The sequence below is a fragment of the Acinonyx jubatus genome, chromosome A3 (genome assembly GCF_027475565.1).
Source record: "Acinonyx jubatus isolate Ajub_Pintada_27869175 chromosome A3, VMU_Ajub_asm_v1.0, whole genome shotgun sequence".
Taxonomy (NCBI): domain Eukaryota; kingdom Metazoa; phylum Chordata; class Mammalia; order Carnivora; family Felidae; genus Acinonyx; species Acinonyx jubatus.
Genome location: NC_069388.1, coordinates 25,065,227 through 25,085,479, shown reverse-complemented (window position 1 = coordinate 25,085,479; position 20,253 = coordinate 25,065,227). Strand labels below are relative to the sequence as shown.

The window sequence follows — 20,253 nt, the reverse complement described above, 5'->3', positions numbered from 1 at the left end:
TGAAATTATAAGATAGTGAATATCTTTATAAAACACACGCTCCCTACTTAAAAACCTTTCAACCACTGGTGAGTATATGGAGAAATCGTAACCCTCATGCATTACAAGTAGGAATGGTTCAATCTCTATGGAAAACAGGTTGGCTGTTCCTTAAAAAGTTAAACATAAAATTTACATATACTCAGTAATTCCACCCCTAGGTATATATCCAAAAGAAATGAAAACAGGTATTCAAACAAATGTTGTACATGACTGTTCATGGCACCACTGTTCACAATGGCCAAAACATCTGAACAACTCAACATTTTATTTATTTATTTTTTAATTTTTTTTTTTTTTTAACATTTACTTTTGAGACAGAGAGAGACAGAGCATGAACAGGGGAGGGGCAGAGAGAGAGAGGGAGACACAGAATCTGAAACAGGCTCCAGGCTCTGAGCTGTCAGCACAGAGCCCGACGCAGGGCTCGAACTCACGAGCCGTGAGATCATGACCTGAGCCGAAGTCGGACGCTTAACCGACTTAGCCACCCAGGCGCCCCTCAACATTTTAGATGTTCAAATGTTCATCTATAGATGAATGGATAAACAAATGTGGTATGTATACACATACACACACTCACACGCAGATGCATGCACACACAAAGGAATATGCTTCAGTCATAAAAAGGAATGAAGTATTCATACATGCTACAATGTGGATCAACCTTGAAAAGATTATGTTCAGTGAACAAAGCCAGGCACAAAACATCATATATTGTACAATTCAGTATATGTGAAATATTTAAAGTAGGTAAATCCACAGAAACAGAATGCAAAATGGTAGTTACCAGGAAGGCAGGGAGTGGCTAAGGAGCATACCTGCCTAACAGATATGGGGTTTTATTTTGGAGTGATGGAAATATTTTGGAACTAGACAGAGGTTGCACAAAACTGTGAATGTACTAAATGCCACAACTCCATCTGAAACAAAGACTTCTAGAGATGCCTAGGTGGCTCAGGTGGTGGGGTGCTGGACTCTTGATTTCAGCTCAGGGCACAATCTCGTGAGCTCTGTGCAGAAAGCACAGAGCCTGTCTGGGATTCTCCCTCTCTCCCACTCTCTCTGCCCCTCACCCACTAGGGCATCTGTGTGCTGCGCTCACGCGCGTGCTCTGTCTCTCTCTCTCTCTGAAAATAAACGTTAAAAAAAATAAAATAGAACAGAGACTTCTAAACAGAAACTAAACAAAACAGAGACTTCCAGGGAAGATGGCAGAGTGGGAGAACCCTAAGCTTACCTCATCCCACAGATACAACTAGGTAACACCCACATCAGTGTAAATAACCCAGAAAATGACCCAAAGACTTGGAAGAATGACTCTCCACAACTAAATGCAGAGAAGAGGCCACAATGAGGAGGGTAGGAAGGGAAGAGAAATGGTGGAGAGATAAATGGACCTGCAGGACTGTCCATGGGAGGGAGGGATGACGAAGGTGTGGGTGCTGAGAGGGGAGAGAAACAGACCCTCACACCAGGCATCCCAGGCATGGGGAATCCACACAGGGACACTGGGAAGACAAATCCCAATAATATTTGGCTATGAAAACCAGAGGGGCTGAATTTGACGAGTTCTTACCATCAGAGGAGTTTAAGACCTAGAACTATAAAAATCAGCAGGCTCAGCTCTAGAAGAGCTGGGAGGTCATACAAAACAAAAACCTTCCCAGCCACAATAGCAACTAACCACCCAGATGTTGGTTTCTAATACCATTCTCTATAAAAGTAATCAGGACCCCTTGGAGAAATAGCTAATTTCTAGAGACTAGAAAGAAAATATAAAAGATGACTCCGGAGCATCTTATTAATTAATGAAAGTAAGAAAGTGCTCAAGAAAACCACAATGATGGGAGTATGTCAAAGGGTTACAGGGGCAACTGGAAGAGCTGCCAAAGCTGAAACAATGGGACCAACAAAATAAAGTGGTACTGGATTATAACCCAAAGTACAAAATGAATATCCAGCAGTCTATACCGATAAAAATAAATTTAGTAAATAAATGGGGGGAGAACACACAATTTCCTCTGCAGAAAATCCCTAACTGGTTTACATAGCTATTTCACCCTCATGGAGGTGGAGCAGAGCTTCCCACTAGTTAAGTTTCAGCTGCACAGTGACATTTGTCCCAAGAGCACAGTGCAGAAAGGGAGGACAGCAATTTTGCAATGAAGAAACCTGACAAACACTACCTCAAGCCAGGTGATCAAGGTTAACATGAACAGTGTTAAGTCATATTAACAGTATGTACACTTATGATGTGACGAGAACGGTACTTTATCTCTGTAATCTTCCTCCCCCAAACATGTAACTGCAGTCTAATCATGAGAAAAGCATGTGACAAACCAACTGAGGGGCACTCTATAAAGCATCTGACCAGTTCTCCTCAAAACTGTCAAGGTCATCAGTAATAAGTAAAGTATGAAAAATGGTCACAATTATGAATATACTAAAAACTAATGAACCGTATACTTTAAAATGGTGAAATTAATGGGATGTGAATTACATCTCAATAAAAAAAGGGATAAAGGGAGGAAATCAGCCAAAGTGGTTATGGTAATATTAGACAATGTAGATTTTAAAGCAAAAAATATTACCAGGGAGGGGTGTCTAGCTGGCTCAGTCAGGGCAGCGTGCAGCTCCTGACCTTGGGATTGTGAGTTTGAGCCCCACACTTCATGTAGAGATTAGGTAAGATTAAAATCTTAAAAAAAAAAAAAAAAATTACCAAGGATAAAGAAGATCATTTCATAATGATAAAGGAGTCAATTAATCAAAGGAACATAAAAATCCTTGATGTTTATTCACCTATTGATAGAGCTTCAAAATATATGAGGCAAAAAATGACAGAATTACAAGGGGAAAAGAGAGAAATACATAATTATTTTCAAAAATGTCAATACCTTCTTAGCCACAGTTGATAGAAGAACTGGATAGAAGCAAGCAAGGATATTATAGACTTGAATAACAACCTAAACTGACTGACATTTATAGAACTCTACACCCAACAATAGAATATTCTTCTCCAGTGTACAGTGAACATTTACCAAGACAGATCATCTTCTGAGCTATTAAATAAATCTCAATAAATTCAAATGATTAAAGACAAAGTATATTCTCTGACCACAATGGAATTAAATTACATATCAGCAACATAAAGATCTCAGGAAAACCCACAAATATGTGGAAATGAAACTTATTCTTTTTTTTTTTTTTAACGTTTATTTATTTTTGACAGAGAGAGAGAGACAGAGCATGAGCGGGGGAGGGCAGAGAGAGAGGAAGACACAGAAACTGAAGCGGGCTCCAGGCTCTGAGCTGTCACCGCAGAGCCCAACATGGGGCTCAAACCCATGAACTGTGAGATCATGACCTGAGCCAGTCAGACACTTAACCAACCGAGCCACCCAGGCACCCTGTAAATGAACCTTATTCTAAATAACCCATGGGTCAAAGAAGAAATCAAAAGGGAAATTGGAAAGTATTTTGAAATTAATGGAAATAAAAATATAACATGTCAAAATACATGGAAGAAATTCCATGGTAGCTTGGGAATAAGGGATCACTGGAGAGACGGACCACAAAGAAATAGGAGAAAATTTCAGAGGTGATGGATATACTCTCTTGATTTAGGGATGGTTTCATGGGTGTATACGTTAAAACTTATCAAATTGTACCCTTTCAGGGGCTCCTGGGTGGCTCAGTCGGTTAAACGTCCGACTTCAGCTCAGGTCATGATCTCACAGTTTGTGAGTTTGAGTCATGCATCAGGCTCTCTGCTGTCAGCACAGAGCCCTCTTCAGATCCTCTGTCTCCCTCTCTCTCTGCCCCTCACCTGCTCATACGTGCATGCGTGCATACACACACTCTCTCAAAAATAAACACACTAAAAAAATTGTACACATTCAACATGTGCATATCAGTTGTATGTTAATTACACCTATCTCAATAAAGCTATCAATAGTGTTATATGTAAACATTGTGTAAAAACAAAGAGACACTAATCACTGTATATACAGAGACTATTTCTGAAAAGACTTAACAGGAAATGAAAAAAGTGCTTTTAGGAGTGCTGACAATACTGACTCCATCTTTGGCCCCTATCTTGTTCCTGTCTGCGTGATGACCTCCCTGAAGGCTGCATGTTCCCAGGCCCCTTAGAGGTTAATCTATGCCTGGACTGGAATGTGACAAGGCTGGTTCTGGTCTTCCCTAAAATTGTTTATGTAACTAGTAGAGATAACACAGTTTCTTCCCCCACTTTCTGGCACACAGGTGGCAACACGAGGTCTGTTAAGTGTCAGACACTTTGACCTCATCACGATGCCTTCTGCACAAACCCTCGCTCTATAAAATCTGTGGGCTAAAGTCCAGGCTTTGCAGAGAATAGCCATGCGATACCTAGACTGTCACCTGCCCAATCCCATCAGTAAGTTACCCTGAATAAAACTTGGTGTTAACTGTATAGAGTGGCCTGCTTCATTTTCCAGTGTCAAAATGCCTTCTCAGTTTGGAAGATTCTTTAGTGTCCCTCCTCTACCTTCTGACAGTGCTGGCCTTCATAAAAGGATCTAGATTAGGAGAAAGTGACAGGAGGGAAGCTGACCAATTATAGATACCTATTGTATTGTTTGAATTACTTATCGTATGTATATTTTACTTCTTCATATGTCAAATTTCAAATTTCAAAACTTTTTAAAAAGTGCCTTTTGAATAAAGAACTGAGGTGAAGAGCCATAACAAATGTTTTCCTCCATAAATGGACCTTACGAGCAGAAACAAATCTTCCTGGGCGGAACCAGCATCTGAGGAAGAGTTCCCAAAGGCTGTCACGCAGGTGAGTGGAAAGGGTCTAAATGAGATCATGGCCAGACATGCAATAAAAGCCTCAACATACCCTAATATACAGTCTTTTTTAGAAGCAAAATCTTCCAATGATCATTCCCATGTAATAAGTACTCACTATTTCATAGGCAGTGCTAAACTCTTCACAAGTTATAATCTCACTGAACTTCATTTGAGATAAGCATTTTTTAGCCTTACATCATATGAGAAAACCAAGGCACAGAAGAATAAGGGGCACCTGGGTGGCTCAGTCAGTTGAGCAACTGACTCTTGATTCAGCTAGGTCATGATCTCACGATTTCAGGATTTGAGCCCTGTGTCGGGCTCTGCACGCTGATTGCACATGGAACCTGCTTGGGATTCTCTCTTTCCCTTTTTCTCTCTCTGCCCCTTCCCTGCTCTGTCTCTCTCAAAATAAAAAAATAAACTTAAAAAAAAAAAAATAACTACTCAAGTTACTTTGACTGACTCCAATATTCTATGTTAACATCTTTTAGGTTTTTTTTCATGATACCCACAGAATGACATAATGTTGGTAGTGAATGGTCCAAGAATGAATGCTCAGTGCCTACTAATAGGTAATGACATTTCAAAAACTCCAAGTAATAACTGACCCAGTAATCAAAAAACCCAACAAACCAAAGCCCTGGACTAGATGGCTTCATAGGCGAATTCTACCAAACATTTGAAGAAGAGTTAATACCTATTCTTCTCAAACCATTCCAAAACAGAAAAGGAAGGAAAACATCCAAATTCATTCTATGAGGCCAGCATTATTACTTTGAAACCAAAACCAGATAAAAACACCATTAAAAAAGAGAACTACAGAGGTGCCTGGGCGGCTCAGTTGGTCAAGCATCCAACTTCGGCTCAGGTCGTGATCTCACGGTTCCTGAGTTCGAACCCTATGTTGGGCTCTGTGCTGACAGCTCAGAGCCTGGAGCCTGCTTCAGATTCTGTGTCTCCCTCTCTCTGCAACTCCCCTGCTCGTGTTCTCTTTCTCTCTCAAAGAATAAACATTAAAAAAATTAAAAAAAAAAAAAAAAGAACTACAGGCCAATATTCCTGATGAACACAGATGCAAAAATTCTCAACAAAATACTAGCAAACTGAATTCAACAATACCTGAAGCAAATCATCCATCACAATCAAGTGGAATTTATTCCTGGGCTGCCAGGATGATTGACTATTTGCAAATCAATCAATATGACACATCAGATCAATCAGAGAAAGGTTAAGAACCATGTAATCCTTTCAATAGATGTAGAAAAAGCATTTGACAAAGTACATTACACAAAGCATTAAAGCATTAACAAAGTAGGTTTAGAGGGAACATACCTCAACATAATAAAGGCCATATATGAAAAACCCACAGCTAATATCATCCTTAATGGGGAAAAACTGAGAGCTTTTCCCCTGAGGTCAGGAATTAGACAAGGATATCTATTCTTGCCACTTTTATTCAACATACTTCTGGAAGTCCTAGCCACAGCAAACAGACAACAAGAAGAAATAAAGGTATCTACATCAGTAAGAAATAAAACTCTCACTACTTGCAGATGACATGATACTCTATATAGAAAACCCCAAAGATTCCACCAAAAAACTGCTAGAACTGATGAACGCATTGAGTAAAGTTGCAAGATACAAAATCAACATACAGAAATCTGTTGCATTTCTATACACCAATAACAAAGCAGGAGAAAGAGAAATTAAGGAATCAATCCCATTTACAAATGCACCAAAACAATATAAGATACCTAGAAATAAACCTAACCAAAGAGGTGAAAGACCTATACTCTGAAAACTGTAAAACACTGATGAAAGAAACTGAATGACACAAAGAAATGGAAAGACATTCCATGTTCATGGCTTGGAAGAACAAAGATTGTTAAATGTCTCTACTACCCTAAGCACTCTATACATAAGCAATCCCTATCAAAACACCAACAGTGGCACAAAAACAGACACTCAGATCAATGGAACAGAACAGAGAATCCAGAAATGGACCCAGAAACATATGGCCAACTAATCTTTGACAAAGCAGGAAAGAATATCCAATGTAATAAAGACAGTCTCTTCAGCAAATGGTGCTGGGAAAACTGGACAGCGACATGCAGAAAAAGGACCCTGGACCACTCTCTTACACCATACACAAAAATAAATTCAAAATGGATGAAAGACCTAAACCTAAGACAGAAGTCATCAAAATCCTCGAGGAGAAAGCAGGCAAAAACCTCTTTGACTTCTGCTGCAGCAACTTCTTACTCAACACATCTCCAGAGGCAAGGAAAACCAAAGCAAAAAAGAACTATTGGGACCTCATCAAAATAAAAAGCTTCTTCACAGCATAGGAAACAATCAGCAAAACTAAAAGGCAACTGACAGAACGGGAGAAGATATTTGTAAACGATATATCAGATAAAGGGTTAGTATCCAAAATCTATAAAGAACTTATCAAACTCAATACCCAAAACACAAATAATCCAGTGAAGAAATGGGCAAAAGACATGAATAGGCACCTCTCCAAAGAAGACATCCAGATGGCCAACTGATGCATGAAAACATGCTCAATATCACTCATCATCAGGGAAATACAAATCAAAACCACAATGAAATACCACCTCACACATGTCAGAATGGCTAACATTAACAACTCAGGCAACAACAGATGTTGGCGAGGATGCAGAGAAAGAGGATCTCTTTTGCATTGTTGGTGGGAATGCAAACTGGGGCAGCCATTCTGGAAAATAGTATGGAGGTTCCTCAAAAAATTAAAAATAGAACTACCCTACAACCCAGCAATTGGACTGTTAGGTATTTATCCAAGGGATACAGGTATGCTGTTTCCAAGGGAAACATGCACCCCAATGTTTATAGCAGCACTATCAACACCAGCCAAAGCATGGAAAGAGCCCAAATGTCCATCGATGGATGAACGGATAAAGAAGATGTGGTATATACATACAATGGAGTATTACTCGTCAATCAAAAAGAATGAAATCTTGCCATTCACAACTACGTGGATAAAACTGGAGGGTATTACGCTAAGCAACATTAGTCAGAGAAAGACAAATATGACTTCACTTATGTGAGGACTTTAAGATACAAAACAGATGAACAGAAGGGAAGCAAAAATAATATAAAAACAGGGAGGGTGACAAAACATAAGAGATTCTTAAATATAGAGTACAAACAGAGGGTTGCTGGAGGGGTTGTGGGAGCAGGGATGGGCTAAATGGGTAAGAGGCTTAAGGAATCTATTCCTGAAATCATCGTTGCACCATGTGCTAACTAACTTGGATGTAAATTATTAAAAAAATTATAGAAAGTAAACTCTAAAAGAAAAAAAAATTCGAAAGGCAAAAAAACACCAACATCATTTTTTTTTTTTTTATGGAGCTAAAACAAACACTCCTAAAATTTGTAGGGAACCACCAACCAACCCAAATAGCCAAAGCAACCTTGAAAAAGAAAACAAAGCTGGAGGCATCACAATTCTGGGCTTCAAGTTATATTACAAAGCCGTAGTAATCAAAACAGTACAGTACTGGCACAAAAATAGACATATAGATCAATAGAACTGAATAGGAAATCCAGAAATGAACCCACAACTACACAACTATATGGTCAATTAATCTTTGACAAAGCAGGAAGAACGTCCAATGGGAAAAAAGACAGTGTCTTCAACAAATGGTGCTGGGAAAGCTGGACAGCAGCATGCAAAAGAATGAAACTGGACCACTTTCTTACATCACACACAAATATAAATTTAAAATGGATGATGGGGCGCCTTGGTGGCTCAGTTGGTTAAGCATCTGACTTTGGCTCAAGTCATGATCTCATGGTTCGTGTATTTGAGCCCCATGTCAGGCTCTGTGCTGTGCTTTTTTTAATGGATGAAAAGACCTAAATGTGAGGTTTGAAACCATAAAAATCCTAAAAGAGAACACAGGCAGTCTTCTTTGACATCATCTGTAGCAACTTCTTTCTAGATATATCTCCTGAAGCAAGGGAAACAAAATCAAAAATAAACTATTGGGGCTACATCAAAATAAAAAGCCTCTGCATAGCAAAGAAAACAATCAACAAAACTGAAAGGCAATCTAGAGAATCAAAGAAGGTATTTGCAAATGACATACACGTAAAGGATTAGTATCCAAAATACATAAAGAATTTATAAAACTCAACACCCAAAAAAACAAATAATCCAATTAAAAAATGGGTAGAAGACATGAATAGACATTTTTCCAAAGAAGACATACAGATGACAAATGGACACAAGATGTTCATCAGCACTTATCATCAGAGAAATGCAAATCAAAACTATAATGAAATGTCACCTCACGACTGTCAGAATGGCTAAACTCAAGAAACAGGTGTTGGTGAAGATGTGGAAAAAAAGGAACACTCATGTACTGTTGGTGGGAATACAAACTGGTGCAGCCACTGTGGACAACAGTATAGAGGTTCCTCAGAAAGTTAAAAACAGGGGCGCCTGGGTGGTTTAGTTGGTTAATCATCTGACTCTTGATTTTGGCTCAGGTCGTGATCTCACAGTTTGTGAGATCGAGCCCCACATCGGGCTCCATGTTCACAGCACACAGCCTGTTTAGGATTCTCTCTCTCCCTCTCTCTGCCTCTCTTCCACTTGTGCTCTCTCTCAAAATAAATAAACTTTAAAAAAAAGGGTTAAAAATGTAACTACCTGAGCATGGTGGCTCAGTTGGTTAAGCGTCCAACTTCAGATCAGGTCATGATCTCATGGTTCAGGAGTCTGAGCCCTGCATCAGGCTCCATGCTGGCAGTGTGGAGGCTGCTTGGGATTCTTGCTCTCTCCTCTCTTTCTGCCCCTTCCCTGCTCGTGCTTTCTCTCTCAAAATAAATAAATAAAAACTTTAAAAAAGCATAACTACCTTATGATCCAGCAATTATACTACTAGGTATTTACCCAAAGAATACAAGAACAGTAATTCAAAGGGATATATACACCCCTATGTTTATAGCAGCATTATTTACAATAGCCAAGATACAGAAGCAGCCCAAGCATCCATTGATTGATAAATGGATAAAGAAGATGTGGTATGTGTATGTGTATATATATACATGCATACACATACAATGGGATATTGTTCAGCCATAAAAAAGAATAAAATCTTGCCATTTGCAACGAGATGGATGGAGCTAGAAAGTATTACGCTCAGTGAAATAAGTCAGTCAAAGAAAGACAAATACTGTATGATTTCATTCATGGGCAGAATTTAAGGAACAAAACAAGTAAAGGGAATAAAATAAAAGAGACATATCAAAAAAAAAAAAAAAAAAGACTCTTAATTATAGAGAACTGATGGCTACCAGAGGGGAAGCAGTAGGGGGATGGATTAAATAGGTGATGGAGATTAAGGAGTACACTTGTGATGAACACAGAAAAATGTATGTAAGTGTTGATTCATTACATTGTACACCTGAAACTAACATTAGTTAATATATAACAGTTAACTAAACGGAATTAAAACAAAAACATAAAATAACATAAAAACAAAAAGAAATAAATAATAAAATAATAAAATAAAACCATACTATAAAAAATCAGAAAACAAAAACAACCCAAGTGATGCCAGACCTAAGGGCAAAGAATGAACTGACAGGCAGAAAAAAAAGGTCCATGAGGGAAATCCTCAGGTAAAATATGAGAATAAAGTAAGGACATAGGCAGCTGAGTCAATTCATTAAACCGAAATATTAGAAAGATCTAGAGCAGTTTTTCCTGAAGAGTTCCCTCCATCTTCCCCTCCTTCAGTCTCTAACTCCTAGGGCCCAGGGTACAAAATCAGAGAGGTTAGCAGTATCCACAGCAAGAACTAGGTTGGGAAACACTTAAAACAGAACAGACTGTAGGGAAAATCCCAGAAACACTAACCAAGACAAAAGTGAAGTAAAAGAAGAGAGACAAAGGAACCACTTTACTTGTGGTAAATTTAATGACTATAAGAGCTGTTCACATAACAGCAAAGAGACACATTTTCCATTTGACATGAAGTTGCTTCACCACTTGCAGCTTGTCTCCAGAGCGTCATTACCTCTTTCTTTAGTGACCAGTCCTATCTCCCTTCTTGTCAGAAGGACAGCCCATGTCAACTCTAAGGCCATCCACTCAGGTCAGCAATATGCTGAGGAGTCCTTCAGGGTGGTCCTGCAGAGAACATGTCCTTTAAGTGTCTGAGAGCTGGTGGACGTAATCTGAAAGAAAATCAGTCAGGAGAAGACAAAGTAAGCAGGACTGCACTTGAGAGACTTAATGTGGAGCCTCCAGAGGAGAGGCCACCAATAGAGATCTAATGGAGGTGGTGTCAGGCCAACAGAGACTGCATGGTTCCCATGTGCCCCCAATCCTGGAAGGAAAAGATATCTAACATCTAATGCAATGGTAATACCTATCATTGAAGAAGTCTAAATTAGTTCAGGTCCAAACTGCTACTTCTCCCTTTTCTCTTGGGAGATGGATGGCTCTTCTCCAGCACCAACCATGAGTTTCTGGTGTGGGCTGCCCATCACAGATCCTGTCCTCCTAACTAACCACAGGGACAAGCTTTGATCCAGGCTTACCAGGCAAATTCTTCCTTAAGATATTTATGGCCCAAATTTGGTGAGAAAAGCTGTTTTTCCTCCCTGGGAGCTGAACGCATGTGGCCCCAAAGGAGATTTCAAGAGAAGACTGAAAACAAATATGTAAACAAAGATGACAACACGCACTGAAAAGTGTTATGATGATAAAATGGGCTAATGTAATAAATAATGACAAGAGCAAGCAGAGGGAACCTGCTTTAGCTTCCCTAAGGAGAAGGCCTCTCAAGGAGGTGACAGTTCAGAGAGAAACTGAAAGTTAAAAAGATGGCAGTCATGTAAAAATCAAGAGTCTCCCAAACAACACATGTGCAAAGCCTCTCACTAGAACTTGGTCTGAAGGGCAAAAAAGAGGACACCAAGGCTGGAGAAGAGAGAAGTAAGAAGAGTAGAGGGGACATGAGGTTAGAAAGGTGGGTGGGACAGATCATATAAAGCCTTAGACATGGTGCATTTCATGCTGGCTCCAATGAGAAGCCACTAGAGGGCTTAAGCAGAGGAATGAGTGATCTGATTTAGAAAGACCCCAGCGACCATGACTACCGTAATGCAGACAGACTAGAGGAGGGCAAGAATGCAAGTGGGGAGGGGAGCCTGGGTGGCTCAGTTGGTTGACCATCCGAGTTTGGCTCAGGTCATGGTCTCAAGGTTTGTGAGTTCGAGCCCCACATTGGGCTTGTATCTTTGGCTTGAGCAACTGAGTGTGCTCAGAGGGGCTCTCTGCCCCTCCCCTGCTCGTGCACTCTGTCTCATACTCTGTCTCTGTCTCTCTCTTAAAAATAAACATTAAAAAAAATTAAAAAAAAAAAAAAAAAGAATGGAAGTGGGGAATCTAAAGCCTTAGGAATTCTCATGCACTGCTGGTGGGAGTGCAATAGGGTACAATTACTTTTGGCTAGTTCTATCATACACCCTATGACCCAGCAATTCTAAGCCATATACCCATCAGAAATGAATACATATGTGCACAAAAACACATGTACAGAAATATTCTCAGCAATTCGATTCATAACAGCTCTAAAATGGAAACAACCAAAATGACCATCAACAGTAAAATGCATAAGCAAATTGTGGGTACATTCATACAATATGGATATATATAATCACAAATGTACTGCACAACATAAGACTGAGGAAAAGAAGACAAGCACCAAAACTACACACTGTATGATTCAATTTTATAACAATTAAAAATAGGCAGGGGCGTCTGGGCAGCTCAGTTGGTTAAACGTCCAACTTTGGCCCAGATCATGATCCCACGCTTCATCGGTTCAAGCCTTGCATCAGCCTCTGTGCCGACAGCTCGGAGCTCAGACAGAGCCTGGAGCCTGCTTCAGATTCTGTGTCTCCCTCTCCCTCTGCCCCTCCCCTGCTTGTACTGTCTCCCAAAAATAAATAAATATTTTTTAAAAATTTTTTAAAAAAAGGCAAAGCTGAACAACGGTATCAGAAATTAGAATGTAGGGAAGAGAAGTAACTAGTAGGAACATGAGGGTCTCTGAAGTTCTGAAAATATTCTATTTCTTGATCTGGGTGGTAGTTACATGGATAGGGTCACTTTGTGATAATTCATCAAGTATATAATATGGGCAGTTTTCTACATTTATGACATGCTTCAATAAAATAATTCATCTTTAAAATACAGAAGCAAAAAATCATAAGAAGCCTACTGAAATCTCCCAGCCAAGAAATGATGGTGGCTTGGAGATGGAAAGAAATGAGTAGGTCTAAGATATATTCCAGAAGTGAGCTGAAACAGATGTACAGGAAAGTTGAGTATCTAGGACATGTCCTGTATTTTTGGCTTGAGCAACTGAGTGTGCCATTTACTGGGATGGGAAGGGCCTGAAAAGAAGAAAGGTGTAGTAACGAATTCATTCTAAGGGCGCCCGGGTGGCTCAGTCAGTTGAGCATCCGACTTCAGCTCGGGTCATGATCTCATGGTTCATGGGTTCGAGCTCCACATCCGGCTCTGTGCCAACAGCTTGCTCAGAGCCTGGAGGCTGCTTCAGATTCTGTGTGTCTCTCTCTCTCTGCCCCTCCCCTGCTCATGCTCTGTCTCAAAAATAAATAAAAAAACATTAAAAAAAATTATTTTTTTTTTTTAATTCAACTCAAGGTGCCCTTTCAATGTTCAGACTGAGAAGAGATTTTTATTTTACTAAAGAATTTCTCCTGGGAGTGCCTGCATGGCTCAGTTAGGCATCTGACTTTGGTTCAGGTCATGATCACACAGTTCATGAGTTCCAGCCCCGCTTCAGGTGAGCCCTGCTTCTTTCTCTCCCTCTCTCTCTCCCTCCCGGGATTCTCTCTCTTTCTCTCTTTCTGCCCCTCGCTCACTTACACTCTCTCACAAAAAAAAAAAATTTCTCCTGGAAGAAATTTCACTCCCCCAAATTATCCAACCCAGCATCCATCTCACAACGCAGGCCAAAAGCCCAAAAGGACACCTTACCTTCACCAGCACATAGTCCCCAGGCTGAGCTCTAACCCTGACCCCAGAGTTAGAAACATCCTCAATCTCTACATTAGGGAAGATCACTTTAAGGTTTCCATCATTCCGGCCAGACAGGTCAGTGGCAGAGCGTTTACTGTGCTGCAAAAAGAAGAGAAGAGAGTTTATGAATCTGTCACAGTTATCAGTTCTCAGACGGCAGAAATTATACCTTCTCTGTCTCAGAACCCTAAGGGTTTTACTCAAAGAGCATTCCTTAATCAAGGAATTACTTAAGACTACAAAGGGGCACCTGGCTGGCTCAGTTGGTGGAATATGCAACTCTTGATCTGGGGGTTCTGAGTTCGAACCCCATGTTGAATGTAGAGATTACTTTAAAAAAAAAAAAGACTACATGTTTACTGCTGCTCAGCAACAAGGACAGCGCATGGCACACTAGAGAGACTCCATAAATTTTGCTAACTATCTGTTAATAAATGACTCAGTCTTTCATTGCAGAATTACCTTCCTTAGGAATGGACTTCCAGTAGTCCTAAAAGCAAGAACACATGGGTGATACACTTAACAACCTGACTTTCACTTTATCTGGTCTCATAGTAACCACTCAGGAATGTTCTGGGGTTGTTTGGCCTAGGTTAACTTGCCGTTAATGAACAGGCAGACATGAAGCCAGAGTCTCCATCACAACATACAGAAGACAGGGTCAGGACAATAATAAAACCAGTATGATGGTATTAACTTCTAGAACATATACAAGTTTTTCTCTTCCAGCCATGATGAAATGTCAAGAATCAAATTTATTCTCTGGCCTTAAATAGAAACTGGACAAAATATATGAAATCGCAATTTTCAGATACTGAACAACAGACTGTGCAAGACTGTGAAGCCAAGAAAAGGAAAACAAATGAGATGAGCCCTCCAATCACCCTTGTGTTTTGCCAGAAGGCATGTGTCAGACCAGGGTATGCCAAGCAGGCAGGAAGATCTTGAGGCACACCATAGTGGCTCTCTCTGGATTTAGGAAAAAGACATCAGAGTTCAGGGAGCCTGCAATAGATAGGAATTGTGGAGCAAGTTCTAAAGACGAGGGAGCTAAGCAGAAAAAGAGCTACAGAAACATGCACAGGGATCCCTTGAGTCTTTGCTGAATGTTTATCACAGTGAAACTCCACAAAGTCAGGCAAAAAAAGTAACCGGGGAACCGTCAGCAGATGTGTTTCCAGAGCTCATGCAGGGCTGGGAATCACAACTTATCACAATCACAATTAATGGCAGTCCTCATTGATTCCTTGGGACATGCAGTACTAATTCCAGAAAGCCACCCCTTAGCAATGAGGCTAAACTATTCCTGGGATAAAAAAGCTTTCCTAACAAAACCTGAAATCGAGCCCTGACAGGATCAAACTGAACTGCAGGTAACAAAATCACCTATCAGAACAAAGCCCAACACAAAATCCAGACCTTAAAAATTAGTATCACGATGTTAAATGTCCCATCAAAAATCAGTGGATATGCCCAGAAGCAAAAAATGTTACCTATAATAGGAGAAAAGTTTATCAAAAGAAACAGACCAAGAAATGATAGCAATGATGGAATTATCACAAAAATAATAAACCAGTTTTTATGATTACATTCAAAGGAAATTAAGTTTCAAAGGAAAACAAGAATACAGGAGACAAATAGAAGGTATTTGAAAAGAACTAAATGGACCTTATACAGACCAAAAATATAATATCTAAAATTAAAAATTCAATAGGTAATAGCAGATTACACAAATAGTGAACCTGAAGACAGAGCCAAAGAAACTATCCAAAACAAAGCACAGAGGTATAAAAAGCAGAAAAAAATGAACCACCTCAATGACCTACAGAAAAACCTTTTTATAAGTGGTTGGCCATATATGTAACTGGAGTCATGGAAGGAGAGGAGAAGCAGTGGGGGGTGGGTGGCAGGAAGCAGGAGGAGTACAGAAAAAATATCTGAAGGAGCACCTGGGTGGCTCAGCTGGTTAAGCATTCGACTCTTGGTTTCGACTCCGGTCACGATCTCATGGTTTGTGGGATCGAGCCCCACATCGGTCTCTGCCCTGACAGCACAGAGCCTGCTTGGGATTCTCTTTCTCCCTCTCTCTCTCTGCTCCCCCTCCCCTCTCAAAATAAATAAATAAACTTAAAAAGATATATATCTGAAAGATAATAGATGAAAATTTTCCAAATTTGATGAAAATTATAAATTCACAAACTAAGAAGCCTCAACAAATCCCAAAGAAAACACAAAGGGATAAACACAAAGAAAGCCATGCCAAGACACATCAAATTTCTAAAAACAGTGATAAAGTAAATATCTTTAAAAAGCAGCCAGAGAAAAAAGGAATTTTATGTACACAGGAAGAAAGAGAAGGATGATTGCAAACTTCTTGTCAGAACCACGTAAGTCAGAAAACAACAGAATGATACCTTTAAAACATCAACTTAAAATTTCATACCTAATGAAAAAATATTTTTTAAAGTGAAAAGACATTTTTTTCAGACAAACGACAGCTGAGAGGATTCATCACAAAAAGATCTGCATTATAAGAAATGTTCAAAGAAGTTTGTCAAGCATAAAGATAATGATACCAGACAGAAACCTGAATGTACACAAGGAATGCAGAACGACAGAAGCAATAATTAAGTGGGGACACAGGAAAGAGTTTTTTCTTGTTTTTAAAAAAGTTTTTTTTTTAAAGCAACTGAGTATTGTACATGGTGATCGACTGATGGTGGGCCCTTCTCTGTGGGCCTCTCACAGCGTACCCGCACCAGAGGAGTGTGCAGCCCTGAACCACTGCCCTGCCTCCTGACTGATGGGCTGTGAACACTGACGGGGGCTCTACAGTTGATTATTCAAAGCAAAAATATCAACGTGTTTTGGGACACAGAAGTAAAAATCTATGACAACGATAGCACAAAAGGGGAAAAAAAGGATAGAAGTATATTATTTTAAGGGTCTTACATTATACATGCTAGGTGATGGCCTGTCTGGGGTTAAAACAATTGGCCAGAGACAATCCAAAAGGTAATCTGTTCTTAGAAAATCAAGCTCCAACGTCATGCTATGTTCTTCAGTAACCAAAGACAGAGGAAGGAGTTTAGTTCTTAAACTAATTACTACTTTAGGGAAACGGCAGTCAGGTAAGATTTAAAAAGATTTCCCACTATCTCCCTACAAAACACTTACTAGTTACAAAAGGAAAACGAGCACCTTTACAGTCAACAAGCTTAGCAGACACAACCTTAACAAAACGTTCAAAACGAGATGCTTAAAATTAACATCACCAGCAATGAGACCAGCAAAACCGTACACCACCCAGGACACAAATAAGAACACATTTCTCTAACATTCCGGCCTAAAAATACATAACCTCAATCTTACCACAGGGAAACTTCAGACGAACTCAAATTAAGGAATATTCTACAAAATAACTGGCCCATAGGGGCACCCGGGTGCCTCAGTGGGTTGAGCGTCAAACTCTTGATTTCAGCTCAGGACATCATCTCACAGTTCGTGAGTTTGGGCCCCACATTGGGCTCCATGCTGACAATACAGAGCCTGCTTGGGATTCTCTCTCTCTCCCTCTCTCTCTGCCCCTCCTCTGCTCATGTGAGCATACACATTCTCACTCTCTCTCTCAAAATAAATTTAAAAACTTAAGTAAATAAATAACTGGCTTGTAATCATCAAGTGTCAAGATTGTGAAAGTCAAAGAAAGACTGAGGAACTTTTCTAGACTGAAGGAGACCAGACAGACATGAAATTAATGCAACATATGATACCGAACAAACTCTTTTTCCTATAAAGGGCAGTTCTGTGACAACTGGAGAAACTTAAACAGGGTGGGGGGACTAGATCGCAGAAATCTAACAAGGTAAATTTCCTGATCTGGTGGTTGCACTACAGTTATGTAGGAGAATGTCCCTATTTATAAGAGAGAGATATATATTACAGTATTAGAGGGGAGGTGAGGGAATCATCGGGTCAGCAACTAACTCCCAAATGAGTCAAGGAAAAAAAATTCTTGGTACTCTATTGCAACTTTTCTGTAAGCTTATGATTGTTTTATAATAAATTTTTAAAAAGACAGCATGATTCCATGATTTGAACCAACCATAAAAGAACATTTATGAAACAAAAAGGGAAATTGGAACACTGAGTAAATATCTGACAATATTAACAAACAATTATCGATTATTTCAGATATGATAATAGCCTAATGTTGGGTTTTTTTCTTAGAGTCCTTCTCTTTTAGAGAGATATATACTGAAATATTTACTGACAAAACGCAATGTATATGTATAATATGATGTATAAGTATAAGGTACTTGCTTCAAAACAATCCAAATTGGGGGAAGGGGGGGCACCTGGGTGGCTCAGTTGGTTAGACCTCAGACTCTTGATTGTGGTGATTTCATGGTTCGTGGGTTCAAGCCCCACGTCAGGCTCTGCACCAACAGCACAGAGCCTGCTTGGGGATTCTCTCACTCCCTCTCTCTCTGCCCTTCCCCAACTCATGGTTGGGCTCTCTGTCTCTCTAAGTAAATAAATAAACTTAAAAAAAAAAAATCAGTGCACCTAGGTGGCTAAATTCTCTCTCTCTCCCTCTGTCTCTGCCCCTCCCCTGCTCACACACACTTTCTCTGTCCAAATAGGTAAATAAACAAAAATAAATAAAAGCAAAAGGTTTAAAAGAAAATAACAATCCAATGGGGACAGTAAAGATGAAAAAAGATTAGCCATGATTAATTAACACTGTATTGACAGTTGTTGAGGTTGGTTAATGGGTATGTGGGCATTCATTATACTGTTCTCTCTATACCCATATATGTTTTAAATTCCCCATAATTAAAAAAGGGGGAAGGCTGTTGTTTAGAGGTTCTGGAACGAAATAGCCCTGAGTCAAATTCTGGCTCTGCCACACAAGCTGTATGACCTTCAGAAAGTTATTCCACTTCTCTGAGTCTCTGTTTCTTCATCTCATAAAAGGACTAATAATTAGCACTACCTCCAAAACCGTGGTAGGACTCAATGTACCAACAACATAAAGTGCACAGTTCCTGGCAGACAGTAAATGCTCAGCAGACATGAGTTATCATCAACTTCTCTGCCACTCTGGAGATAGCAACCTGATGTTTTAAACCAACCAGGACTAGAGGAAAGAAAGTCTCCTCTAAGAGAAAGTAAAGACTCCCAACTGCTAGCCCTGAAAAATCCATTTATTCTCTAACCCCGAGTCATGGCTTATGCTGGACGCATAAGAAAGAATCTTGTTTTGATTTATTTAGTTACGACAGGTTTGCTGCAAGGCTAATAAAGTCAGGGACACAGAATAGTAAACTTTGAGTACTTATTCATTCATTCAAAAGATAAGTACGCTATTCTGTGCCAGACTCCGTGAAGAGAGCTGGGAATACAACAAGACCTAATTCTTACTGGATAAAATGTAGACTGCTAATAGACATGTACATATCTCCAGAATCACAACTGACACCCTAAATCACAAGGTATTTAGTGAGGCAAAAACCTTTTGGGGTATTACACTAGCTCAGCATCACCATCAGCCAACTGCTGGTCTAGACCACAGGAAGATCCCGTAGCCCAAGATGAGCTGACCAAGCACCCGTCCTGGAAATCTGAGCTGGGGCTGAGAGACACAACTGTGACCCATGAATAACGAGAACCGTAACATGTAAACATAGGAACTACACAGCTGCTGTACTCACTCTGCAACAAAGATGAGGAAGCAGGAAAAGCTGCTCTAAGTAGCCAAGAAAGCCTGAAGGGCTTCCCAGACTGGGTACAGTCCTTTCTAGACACCTACAGTATTCCTGCCCTTGGGCTCTACAAGACACCCCTGAAGTCTTATACAAAAGAAGATTTCTTTTTGGCTTAGGCTGAATGGCTTAAAGAAATTTCTGTTACTCACTACTAAAGAGTCCTAACAAACACAGATACCAGGTAATTGGTGGCTTTGATGCTATCATATCCTAAGGCATGAAACAGGACTCTCTCTTCTCAATCCAGGACTTAGGAGTCACAGAAAGAGCCCATCTCTCTCCTTCCCTTCCTCTCCAATAGCTGCAGCATGTAGCTTCATAAAAGGTCAGCTCCCAAACTTACCCCTTATTCCATGTGTTTAGTGCTCTGACGGTTAGGTTCCCCAGCTTGACCACAGATGCCTATAGGAACCCCAAACTTTCTGAAATACAGTACACTTCTAAGAAAATGTGATTTTAAAAAATGTGATTTTAAAAAAT

General features: G+C 39.9%; 1 protein-coding gene and 1 non-coding gene across 6 annotated transcripts in view; one reads left to right on the top strand and one right to left on the bottom strand.

The window, feature by feature from the left end:
• Positions 1–20,253, bottom strand: part of CDK5RAP1 (CDK5 regulatory subunit associated protein 1) — a 194,940-nt gene that overhangs the window by 147,306 nt on the left and 27,381 nt on the right. For 2 of the 5 annotated variants that reach the window (XR_003423984.2, XR_008289143.1), the window contains exons 13-14: positions 13,961–14,101; positions 10,962–11,121 (exon numbers count right to left, since the gene is read on the bottom strand). Coding sequence is in view for 2 of the 5 variants with exons in the window: in XM_027069859.2 (XP_026925660.2) it covers positions 11,041–11,121; positions 13,961–14,101 (222 nt within the window). In the remaining 3 variants the exon portion in view is untranslated. Of the gene's footprint in view, positions 1–363; positions 11,122–13,960; positions 14,102–20,253 lie in introns of those variants that run through there. The other 3 variants (XM_027069859.2, XM_027069860.2, XR_008289144.1) reach the window with 2 other exon arrangements.
• On the top strand, positions 16,701–16,839 carry LOC113602636 (small nucleolar RNA SNORA42/SNORA80 family). Its single transcript, XR_003424116.1, has one exon. It is a non-coding gene; the product is annotated as a small nucleolar RNA SNORA42/SNORA80 family (small nucleolar RNA).